A 10925-nucleotide genomic window follows, 5' to 3' on the forward strand; every position below is an offset into this window, starting at 1 on the left:
AGATGATAAACTGCTCAGCAGTGATTTGATTAATAACCATTTGCCTGAAATCCAGAGACACCCCCCCCCCCCCCCGCGGCTGATGGGATGGACTGATGCGCAGTGATGAGCAGCGGGCTCGGGGATCTCCAGTGCAGAGCCCGGCTCCAAGTCAGGTGCTTGAGCAGTCCCCAGTGACCTCAGGTCTGCGGGGAACCTGATCCGATAGTTCGGGACGAGGAAGAGGGACAAGTGAGACGAGTGAGGTTTTTAGCGTGGGGTAGAGCAGAGCAGTCACATCATTAAGAGAGAGGATGTAGGAAGAGGATTCGGTTTTGGAAGCGGGATCATTGACTCTGGGATCCCTGTGGGGTCATTCGTGTAGAGCCCTCTGGAAGGTCTGAGAAGTACAGGACCTGGGTCAGTAGCTGGAGAACATGCGGGTATGGATTTGGCATCATGAATCAAAGCCAAGGAGAAGAGAAGGCGTTACAAGGAGGAAGTAGAGGGGAAAAGAAGAGAAAATGACCACGGGATTCCCAGAGAACACAGACGTCTTGGGAGTAGCCTGAAGGGGAGAATCGGCCAAGAGCACCAGAGAGTTGCCCTGACGAGGAATGAGGGAGTCTGGAGAGGGGCTTCCTGCAGCCGAGGATGGCAGAGGACCAGCACGTGGGGGGCCGGTCACCCCGAGACCGACCGGAGGAGGGACTGACCGAGGTAGGTTCGCAGGGGATGGCAGTCGTCCCCAGAGCCATGTCAGCAGAGTGGCCGGGACAGAATCCATCCTTAAATTAGAAGAGGAGGGGAGGTAATCAGGGCAGCTAAGAGGGGCGAGGCCTTCTCCGTCAGGGTGGACGAGACCAGAAGAGGTTAAGGGCAGCACGGAGAGGGGCCCTGGGAGCCCCGGGAAGGGACAGCACGTCAGGGATGCTCTCTGTCCCTTTATTCTGGAGAAACTTGAATCACTCGCACGGTTTGGGTGTGCCATGTCCCCTCTGATGCAACTGACACTGGATGTTTCGTTGGAACCGAGAGAATAAACAGCGTCGTGGACTGCCTGGCACAGGAAGCCAGGAGCGGGGGAGGAGGTGGCCCCAATGTCTCTGCTCACAGCGACCCTCTACCTCCTGGGTGTGCTTAGGGAAGCGCTGCATCCCCCCCGCCGTCCTCGGTCATCGGAAGATCCGTGATGACTCAGATGGAGTCAGCAGTTGGGGAAGGCTCTGGAGGCTCCAGCAGAAGTCAGGTCTCTTGCTGGGTGTTCGGCTACCTTCTGGGGACGGGGTGCACATCGCAGGTCCCTCCTGCCTTGGGTGGCCAGCTGGTTGATTCCACCGTGAGCACCTCTCACATCTGACTTGAAGCTGGGCCCAGATTTTTAGCTTTTCTAAAAAAATTCATCCCTTTCATGTAAGTTGGCTTTTAACTCTCCTGAACAGTTGATTTGAAGACATCAGCCAGGTTGATTGTTGAAATTGTGTTTTAATCGTCTCTGGGAAATTCTTTTTCTCATCAGTGGGTAAATTCGCAGGTATGCGCTGGCTTAGTGGTTAGGAGTGCAGACTGGGAAACTAGGCCCCCTGGACTCAAGTCGAGGCTCACTACGTCGTGATAACAGACAATAGACAAGTCCCGTAGCTTCAGTGTGCCTCAGTTTCCTTCACTGTAGGGTGGTGATGGTACCTGCCTCATAAGGTTGCCATGAGGATTAAGTAAGCTAAGGCCGGTGGGGTGCTCAGCACGACATCGGGTGCACGGACAGGACTCAGTAAATACTTTCTACCATTACTGTCATTTTTCTGTCTGCTGTTTAAGCCCCTGAATTATCAACATCGGCTGCAGCACTGAGCCATAGGAAATAGGAATCTGTGCCCTGTACTGTGCTGAAAGTGCCCACAGCTTTGCACCTGCCCCCAGCACATCTAGGAGGGCCCTGGCCCATCCCCTCCACTGTCCCCCCACCTGGGCCCCCGTCCTGCCCCCTTCTGTGCCATTTGCTCACTCCCACCTCCAGGTGTGGGTCTCCTGCACTTTCTCAGTTCTGTTTTTCTCTCCTCAAGAGCTTTCCAGACAGTTCTTTGCTTCAGTTCAGGGCTTCTGGAAGCAGAAACCTTGTTATGAGGCTAAGGCTCGTTGCATATGTGTCCTTTAGTGCCCATCTGTAGCACAGAATCAGTTTCATGAGCCAGTAACTGCAGGTGATCTCCAGGCCAATCTAATGACGCTAAGATCACCCAAGTGCGGATGGAAAAAAATGAGTCAGGCCTCTTTCAAAGCACATGTGGAATTCTTTGTCTGCAGAATGAGCGGGGTTATTTCAAAGTCTTCTTCCAGTGCTAACATTCTGTCACCCCCAGGGAAGTGCGGGGACTTCCAGGGAGGGGTTTGGCAGGTGACTGGAAAGGAAGCCACAGAGGTTGCTTGCTATTTGGCGAGCTGGGGCAGGGGCATTTTCCGGGCACTGCTAACGCTTCCCGTTTCCACCCTCTGCTCTCAGGGAAGGCCGTTCCAATGCCCACATCAGAGGAGATTACCAAAGAATCGGCGATGTCATGCTGAAGAACATTCAGGGCATGAAGGTGAGCGGGCTGGGGTTTGGGTGGAGCAAGTTGTCCAGGAGGATCGTGCCAGGGCCGCCGGGGCCCTGCTGCCGCCCGCCCGCCTGGTCTGCCAAAGCAGCAAGGACACCCTTTGTGGAAAACTGTCCTTCCAGCCTTTCCAGATAGTGTTCTTCACAGCATAAAGGACAATCAAGTCACTCTGGGGAAAGCACTTTCAGTGGTTTTTTTGTTTCAAAAGCCCTGCATTATACCCAAGATAACAGGTATTTTCTGCTGCGAACAGATCACTCAAAACTATTTTTTTTAAAAAAATGATGTAGGCAGAACATCATTTGGTTGACTGAACATTTCATTTTCAGTCAGTTGTTTTGGCTTCTTCTAAGCATGACAAAATTATTAGATTCAGAGCTACATAGGAATTCCAGTAAATTCTATGACTTTGTCAGTGTACCAGGCAAATAAATTTTTAACCATCCAGCAATATCTATAATGATATAAAAGTGAAAGCTTGCCCAAAGAATTCAATAAATATTAAGTCAGTACTCTACCACATTTTAAAAATCAGCCCTACCTCTTATACCTGAAATTCTAATTTTTTTGTTTTTATTTTAACCCATTCATAATTACTTTAATATAGAATTTTAATTCACACAGTTATTCTTTTGAATACATCTATATTCACACTTTAAAGCAATCTTTCTGTATCTCAGCTGCCCAGACCCTAATAATCTTAATAATTAATAACTGCCCAGAGCCTGCAATAACCCCCTAAAGAAGGCAGGTCCCCATGCTGCCACCATTATGGTCCATCCAGCACTTCGTGATCTGTCCATCCGTCCGGTACTAACTGAGTATCTACTACATATAAGGCACTCGTAGAATAAAAGTTACTGTTGGGATTTGAATTAATTCCTCTGAATCTGCCTAAGTTGGTTTAGCATTTAACTTTTTCCCCTTGGAAGAATACATCTCACAAAGCAGAGCCCAGGGGGTGGGGAGTGGCTCAGAAAAGAGAGGACCAGAAGCTGCTCGAGACTTCCTGTCAGTCTCTTCCTCTTAACAAAGATCAAGATATTATTTACCAGATTCTGAATTGTTCGCTTTTGTGCTGTGTTCATAAAGCAACACTCTGCCATTTGGGGCAATATTAGAGAAAGGCCATGGAAGTGATCAGGATCGTTGAATCCTGAGCAAAAACAAAAGCAAGAACTACCTAAGATGTTCCACAACGATATTTTTAATGCCATAAACTAAGGTTGGTGCACAAAACTCAGAGGTAATAGCAACGACATATTTTCAACTTTCCCTGGTATTTTTTTAGTATTATTTATTTTTTAGAGCAGTTTGGGCTTACAGAAGAATTGAGCACAAAGGACAGAGTCCCCATATCCTCCTGCACACGCGCGGTCTCCCCTCTAATTAACACCTTGCGTTGATGTACGTTTGTTAAAATCGATGAACTAATGTTAATATATTACTGTTAACTAAAATCCGCAGTTTACCCTCTTGCTGTTGTACATGCTGTGAGCGTTGACAAACGTGTAATGATACGTGTCCACCACGACAGAATCACACGGAACACTTCCCCTGCCCTAAAAGTCCCCTGTGCTCCCCCGCCCCTGGCAGTCACTCATCTTTTGCTGTCTCTGTACTTTTGCCTTTTCCAGAATGTCCTACAGTTGGAATCACGCAGGATGTAGCCTTTTCAGACTGGCTTCTTTCACTTTTAAAAAAATCGCCTTTTTTCTCTCTTCTGTAACGCGGTTTTCTTACTGTTGTACTTACCCATCATTTTCCCCGTCAAGACGCCTCTTTTCACGTGTTCTGTCCTTCTGCTCAGCCCGTTCTGGGTCCTCACCTTTTGTCCCCACGTTCCTCTTATCTGAGACTATAAACCTGCCCAGGGAGCTCCTCAGGGAGGCTTGGACCCTGCCAGGGGCCTTTGGGGACAGCAGCGGAGACCTGCCAGGCTCCTTCCCCCACCCGGCGGGGACAGTCCCCCGGGCTCCGCTGTTCCCCAGCTCTCCTCCGTGGCCTTGTCCGGCCTGTCTGCGGACTCCCCGCTGCTGCTTTCCCATGGGGCCCTGACGTCCTGCCCTCATCTCTTAACCTAGCGCAGAAGACCTCCTAAAAATACACCCGATTCCCGCTCCTAGCATTCTCTCTCCTCGGCCTGGCGAGCCTGCACTTTTGCTGCCAGTGTCCTCGGCTGTGCTGGCATTTCAGTTTTATGCCGATGCCACAAGCATTTATAGCGTGGAGCTCTGTGCAAGCAAAATAAAAATAGATGGAGTGGCTGTGAGAGCCACTGGCAGCCTTTTTAAGATATTAGGAAATGTTTTATTGTTGCTGTTGGTTTTAAAGAATTTTATGAAGCGTAGAAGGAAGTGGCTAAAGATTCTAGAGATGTAGAATCCCAGCTCAGCACTTATGTCCAATAAAGTGGACGGGAACACACACACCATCCCAGTGGCTGATGACAGAGGACGCAGGGCAGTGACCGTGGGGATGAGAAGGGAACAGGTCTGATGTTTTTAGGAGGTTGAGTTGATAGGGAAGGATTCAAAGAAAGAAGGAACCTGGAATGCTCCCCGGGTTTTTCTGTCCTGAGTAAGCAGCCCTGAAGTTAGAACAAATGAGGCACCGGTGGAGGAAGGAGGTAGTAGGTTTGTGTTTGGATGCAGTGTTTCCAGCTCTTTGTGGTGCGTGGGAGGGGAGGTGTCCCCGACATTGGACCGTAGTCTGGGTTAGTCATCTAGACTTGAGAATTACCAGCACACAAGAAGCAAGTTACCCCGGGAAGTCATTTTGAGTAAGACTTGGAGACGACTGCTGTCCTCATGCCCCCTGCTGTCCCACCTGTGCCCTTACCTGCGTTTGCAGGAGCTAAGCAGGGCCTGCTGACATGAGCCTTCATCCTGATCGCCTGTTCCCAGACTCTGAAAGTCAGAGGTACCCAAATTGCGATCTCCAGCCACGCAGCAAACCCACCTGCAAACCTCCACCCAGGTGCACAAAAGCACGTGAAAGTTGGCACAAAGAAAAGGAGTTTCTGGGGCCGGCCCGGTGGCACACTGCTACAGTGCACCGCTTGGGAGTGCGGCAGCGCTTCCGCTGAGGGTTCGGATCCCACATACAGACCGGCCGCTCACTGGCTGAGCGAGGTGCGGGCGCAACACCGAGGGTTGCGATCCCGTTGCCGGTCCCGGTCTGGTACGGGCGCGACACTGAGGGTTGCGATCCGTTGCCGGACACGAAAAAAGACAAAAAAAAAGAAAAGGAGTTTCTGGCTTTTCATCCTGCCTCTTCCACTGCCATCCAGGCGGGGACGTTCACTCGTTCCTGAATCTACCTTCTGACCCCTGTTCTCCTGAAACTCCTCCCACTTTGCTTCTCCTGGCCTCAGTCCTCAGTCCTCTCTCTGCAGGGTGGCCAGGCCAGCTTCTGAATGAGTGTCCTTGTCACCATCCTCCCAGCCTACCATTTATATGATGGCCAGAGACACTGCGTATACAACACAAAACTCACCCTGCTCAAAACCCTGTTTCTCTCCGGTTTGGAGAATGCAGTCCACACTCTAAGCCTGATGAGGAAGGCCTTTGCACTCTGGTCCTGGCTAACCTTTCCAGATGCCTTCTCCCCACCCTGATGTCCTAGTCTGCTTTCCAGCCACCATGAACTCGCATGTCTTCCCAAGACCCCTGCTTGGCTTGGGTCCATGCAGTGTTCTTATTTGCTCATTAATGCATGCAGGTAAGGCATTTATTGGGCACCTGCTACATACACCAGACCCCAAGGATGTAGCGACATGATAGATGCTCTCTCTCAAGTCAAATAGGGGACTCCGCGTGTGACAGCATTGCATAGAGCCACATGCACGCACACACATTAGTAAGGGCATGTATAAGTGCTGCAGTCCAAGTAAGCTCTGGACTGCATGAACGCCAGCTTCCTGGTGTTGGTATTCCGCTCCAGTTATGTAGGATGTCACCATTGGGGAGGTTGGGTCTGGAGAAATGTGCCTCCCTGCACATTTCTTCACAACTTCCTCTGAGTATCTCAAAGAAAGTCAGAAAATAAACCCAGCAGGGGAAACCGTGTGATTAGGGCTGATGTGGGCAGACATAGCATTAAGTGCAGGAGGATGAGGAGTGGGGATCAGGGAAGGCCCCGAGCTAACCCTGAGGACTGGGGTGGGGTCCTAAGCAGGGGGCTTCAAGTGCAGAGGCTCTGGGTGCGAGAGTCTGGCACATCCAAGTGCAGACTGTCCCATGCCCAGCCTGGGGAGTAGCGCAGGTCACCACTGGACAGGTCGCAGGGATCCCCTCCCAAGGGCTGTGCTCGGCAGCATTTCAGAAAGTTCATTTTGGTGGCCCAACAAGAAATAAAGTGGACGGGAACACACACACCATCCCAGTGGCTGATGACAGAGGACGCAGGGCAGTGACCGTGGGGATGAGAAGGGAACAGGTCTGATGTTTTTAGGAGGTTGAGTTGATAGGGAAGGATTCAAAGAAAGAAGGAACCTGGAATGCTCCCCGGGTTTTTCTGTCCTGAGTAAGCAGCCCTGAAGTTAGAACAAATGAGGCACCGGTGGAGGAAGGAGGTAGTAGGTTTGTGTTTGGATGCAGTGTTTCCAGCTCTTTGTGGTGCGTGGGAGGGGAGGTGTCCCCGACATTGGACCGTAGTCTGGGTTAGTCATCTAGACTTGAGAATTACCAGCACACAAGAAGCAAGTTACCCCGGGAAGTCATTTTGAGTAAGACTTGGAGACGACTGCTGTCCTCATGCCCCGGGGTGTCCTCGGTTCCGCCCAGCCCTTACCTATCCAGAAGTGTCCTTCCCTTGAGTTCCTCCCTCGCCCTGGGGGTGCAGTTCCTTCTCTGATGTCCTGTCGTCAAGCTTCCTGCCCTGCTTCTGTGTCCACCGTGGCCCAGTATAGCAGGGACCATGCCTGGTCCTCATTCACCTCCATGTGTCAAACGAGTGGGGCCTCACGGTGGACACTCAGTTATTGTAGGAATAAATGGGGTGAGTGAACAGAAATGTGTTTTTTGCTAACTCTCAGGTTTACTGAATGGCCCTGGTCTGTTGGTCATATTGTGACATTTAGAAGAAAACCAGAGGCCTCCCCTTAAAGAGCGTCTGTTCACATATTTCCTTAGTTTTGCTAGTCTCATTTTGAAAAGAACATTTATACCTTTAATATTATGTATATGTCTCATATATCTTATTATCCTTGGGTATTTTAAACTGCCAAATAGCTTAGTAGAGCTTTTCATTTCATCCTGAGAATTTAGTGGAAATAATGAAGTGAATGGTGAAGTATGAAAAAAATTAAGAAAATTAAATAGATTTGATGAAATATGAGAGCAAAGGTGCCCTTCGTTTCCACGAGTCAAACTGGACGAAACACATGAAGGTTCAGGTCCACTGACCAGGACCCCCCACCCCTTCCTTCTCTCGCCCCCACAAGCACCTGGCGGCTCACCTGTGGAAGCACAGCGAGGCCTTGGAGGCGCTGGAGAACGGCATCAGGAGCTCCCGGAAACTGGAGAGCTTCTGCAGAGACTTCGAGCTGCAGAAGGTGTGTTACTTGCCGCTCAACACCTTCCTGCTGCGGCCGCTGCAGCGGCTCATGCACTACAAGCAGGTCCTGGAGCGGCTGTGCAAGCACCACCCGCCAAGCCACGGTGACTTCAGGGACTGCCGAGGTGAGCACAGCCAGGGAGGGGCTCCTCCGGGAGAGAGGTCTGCTGACAGCGTGTCCCACGTTTTCGTCCTCACCATGCAGGGCAGGAAGTGACTTTTAGTATCTGCTGAGATGTTTTCTGTTTCGTGTGATCTTTGCATAAACAAGGTGCTAATGATCATTAGGACACCTCTTTTCCTTCCCCTTTTGCATGTATTTTCTCCTTTGTTCCTGGGTGGTTTAGTGCAAAGAACCCTGGAGGAGCCCCACTTGCAGCAGCCCCTCCAGGAAGCGTCCCTCTACCTACACGGCTGAACCTCCTCAGTCCCTCCTTGGACCGGCCACAGAACGTGGCTCATCACAGATACTCTTGCTCATTGCTGCTGGGCATCTGTCATGGGCCAGTCACCCTAAGCACTTCACCTGTGTCAACTCTAAGCTTCAGATAAGCCTGCGGTGTGGGTGATTTCATTCTACACACGGGGACTACTGAGACCAGAGAGATTAAGGAAGCTGCCCAGAGTCACACAGCTGGGAAGGAAATCATTTGGAACCTAAACACAGAAGCCGGGTTTGAGCTTATCTTACCCTATTATCTCATGATACCGTTACCCTTGTCACTCACTCAGCCCCTGGGCCAGGTCCTGTGTGAGGTAGCACACCAGTGTTCACACCTGCACCCCCTTAACAGCCTCATGAGATCAGCGGCTTCATCCCGTTCTACAGATAAGCAAACCGAGCCTCAGCAGGGGAAAGGGACTTGCGAGTGTCCCTCAGTAAAAGGTCAGAGCTGGTATTCCAGACCATGCTTTTCCCACTGGTTCTGCATCTTCTCTTTGAACCGTTCTGTCTAGTGTTACATGTGGCCTGTTTGTGTCTGTACTCTCTGGTCTGGACATAAGTCCCTTGAGGGTTAGGGCTAGTTGCTCAGCCCCCTACACTCTCCAGCCAGGGATGTCACAGAGCGGGTTCTTCATAGGTGGCTCTTGAACAGATTGCATGGGTTTGCACACCCACTAGCACGTCAAGGCCCTCTCTCTTGCCTAAAGAAACGGAAACCCCTCCCATCTCTTAAGCCACCTGTGTTGTCTTTTTCTAAATGCATTTCTTTCTTTCTTTCTTTGCTTAAAACCTGGGTGACTCCTGACTGCCTTAGGCTAAAATCTAATCTCTTCATGATCTGGCCCATTGACTCTCTCACGCACCTGGTACTCATTGCACACCTGCGCTGGGTGTGTAAGGAGAATGTAGCCCCTGCCCTCACAGGACCCACAAACGGGGACCTGGGCGGGGACCAACGCTGCAGTAGGGCCACGAGAGGGCAGTGCGCAGCGCTTTTGGAACCAGGGGTGGCCCTCTGAGTGAAAAGATGTCTGAGTTTAAAGCTAAAGTATAAATAGGAATTTTCCTGAATAAGGGGAGGGTGTGGAGAATAGAGTTGGGAGTAGCACACACACAAATCCAAAGGGGACAGAGGCTGGGAACATTCCAGAAAGTAGAAGCAGCTCTGTGTGTCTGCAGTGTGGACTGCAGAGGGATAGTGGCAAAAATGAGGCTGGCATCGTGAGCAGAGACCAGATCCCACAGGATTTTATAAACCCTGCAAGACCTTAACCTAAGAGGGAGGAGAAGGCAGGAAGGGTTTTCAGGCGGGGGTGGTGACGTCACACTTGTTCTTGAAAAATCACTGTGAGTGTCCAGAGTACATAGGGGACTCCTGTAAGTTAGCACTTTGAAAAGACAACCCACTAGACTTGGCACAGTAGTTGAGACACTGGCGACTCATGGAAGGGGAGCAGAGGTGCCCCTGACGTGGTCTGCGGCAGGTCGTCAGTCTCCGAAACAAACTGCCTCCCCGCGCCTCGTACGTCCCGTCGCTTCTGCCTGGAGTCATTGCCACCACCTCCTTGGCCACTCCTAGCAGAATCCCCTTTAAGCCTCAGCTTGTGCCTGACCCTTGAGGTTGAGCTCACCTCACCCTCCTGTCCTGTGTGTCGGCACTGCCAGTCACTGTGCCTGGAGGAGATGACCAGCACCCCTCCCAGCCCTGAGGACTCCACAGATGTGTCACACATGATGGACAGGTAGGGACTGTCCCATTTGGCATGTGCTATCCTGGCAGACTCACCCAGTTTGCATTCTACTATTTATCTTAACAGCCCCTAGTGGGAATAGTCTGTCCTTGACAATTAAATGGAAAAGAAGTGTTTGTTACTTCACTTAAAACATAAGGTGGCATCACTATGGAAAGATTGAGGACACAAGGTATGTCTGAGCATAGATTTCCTGAACGGGAGTGGGGCCGAGCACCTGTGGCCATTCCCAGACGGCCCTGGCCACCCTGCCTGCCCTGGCCGTGGGCACCTGGGGGTCAGGGCACCATCGTTTTCCTCTCAGAGCCTGGCACTCCCAGCCCACTGAGCGTTGGGTACCCAGTAAATGTGATTGGACCAGATCAGGTGGTAATATCTGAACATCAAGCAGGCCCCGAGGTTTGTCACTATAGCTGAAGCAAAGCATTCTGTGATAAGCCAGGAAGCATTTACTTTGCATCTAGAGAAGAAAGCAGGAGACCTAAATGTTTCCTTTCCAAGGCTGAAATGCTGGGGGAAGGAGGTATTAAATGTTCTGAAGGTCGAAGTTCAGTCAACAAATGTTTCTTTTTTTTTTTTTTTTTTTTTTTTTTTTTG

At 50.7% G+C, this 10925-nt stretch overlaps 1 protein-coding gene across 3 annotated transcripts in view; it reads left to right on the forward strand.

Moving 5' to 3' along the window:
* The window catches only part of FARP1 (FERM, RhoGEF (ARHGEF) and pleckstrin domain protein 1 (chondrocyte-derived)), a 283653-nt gene that overhangs the window by 259137 nt on the left and 13591 nt on the right, over positions 1 to 10925 (forward strand). For all 3 annotated transcript variants that reach the window (XM_008578376.1, XM_008578369.1, XM_008578383.1), the window contains exons 17-18: positions 2480 to 2561; positions 8020 to 8257. In XM_008578376.1, coding sequence (XP_008576598.1) covers positions 2480 to 2561; positions 8020 to 8257 — 320 coding nt within the window. The remainder of the gene's footprint in view (positions 1 to 2479; positions 2562 to 8019; positions 8258 to 10925) is intronic.

This window comes from Galeopterus variegatus, unplaced genomic scaffold (genome assembly GCF_000696425.1).
Source record: "Galeopterus variegatus unplaced genomic scaffold, G_variegatus-3.0.2 Scaffold74, whole genome shotgun sequence".
Classification (NCBI taxonomy): domain Eukaryota; kingdom Metazoa; phylum Chordata; class Mammalia; order Dermoptera; family Cynocephalidae; genus Galeopterus; species Galeopterus variegatus.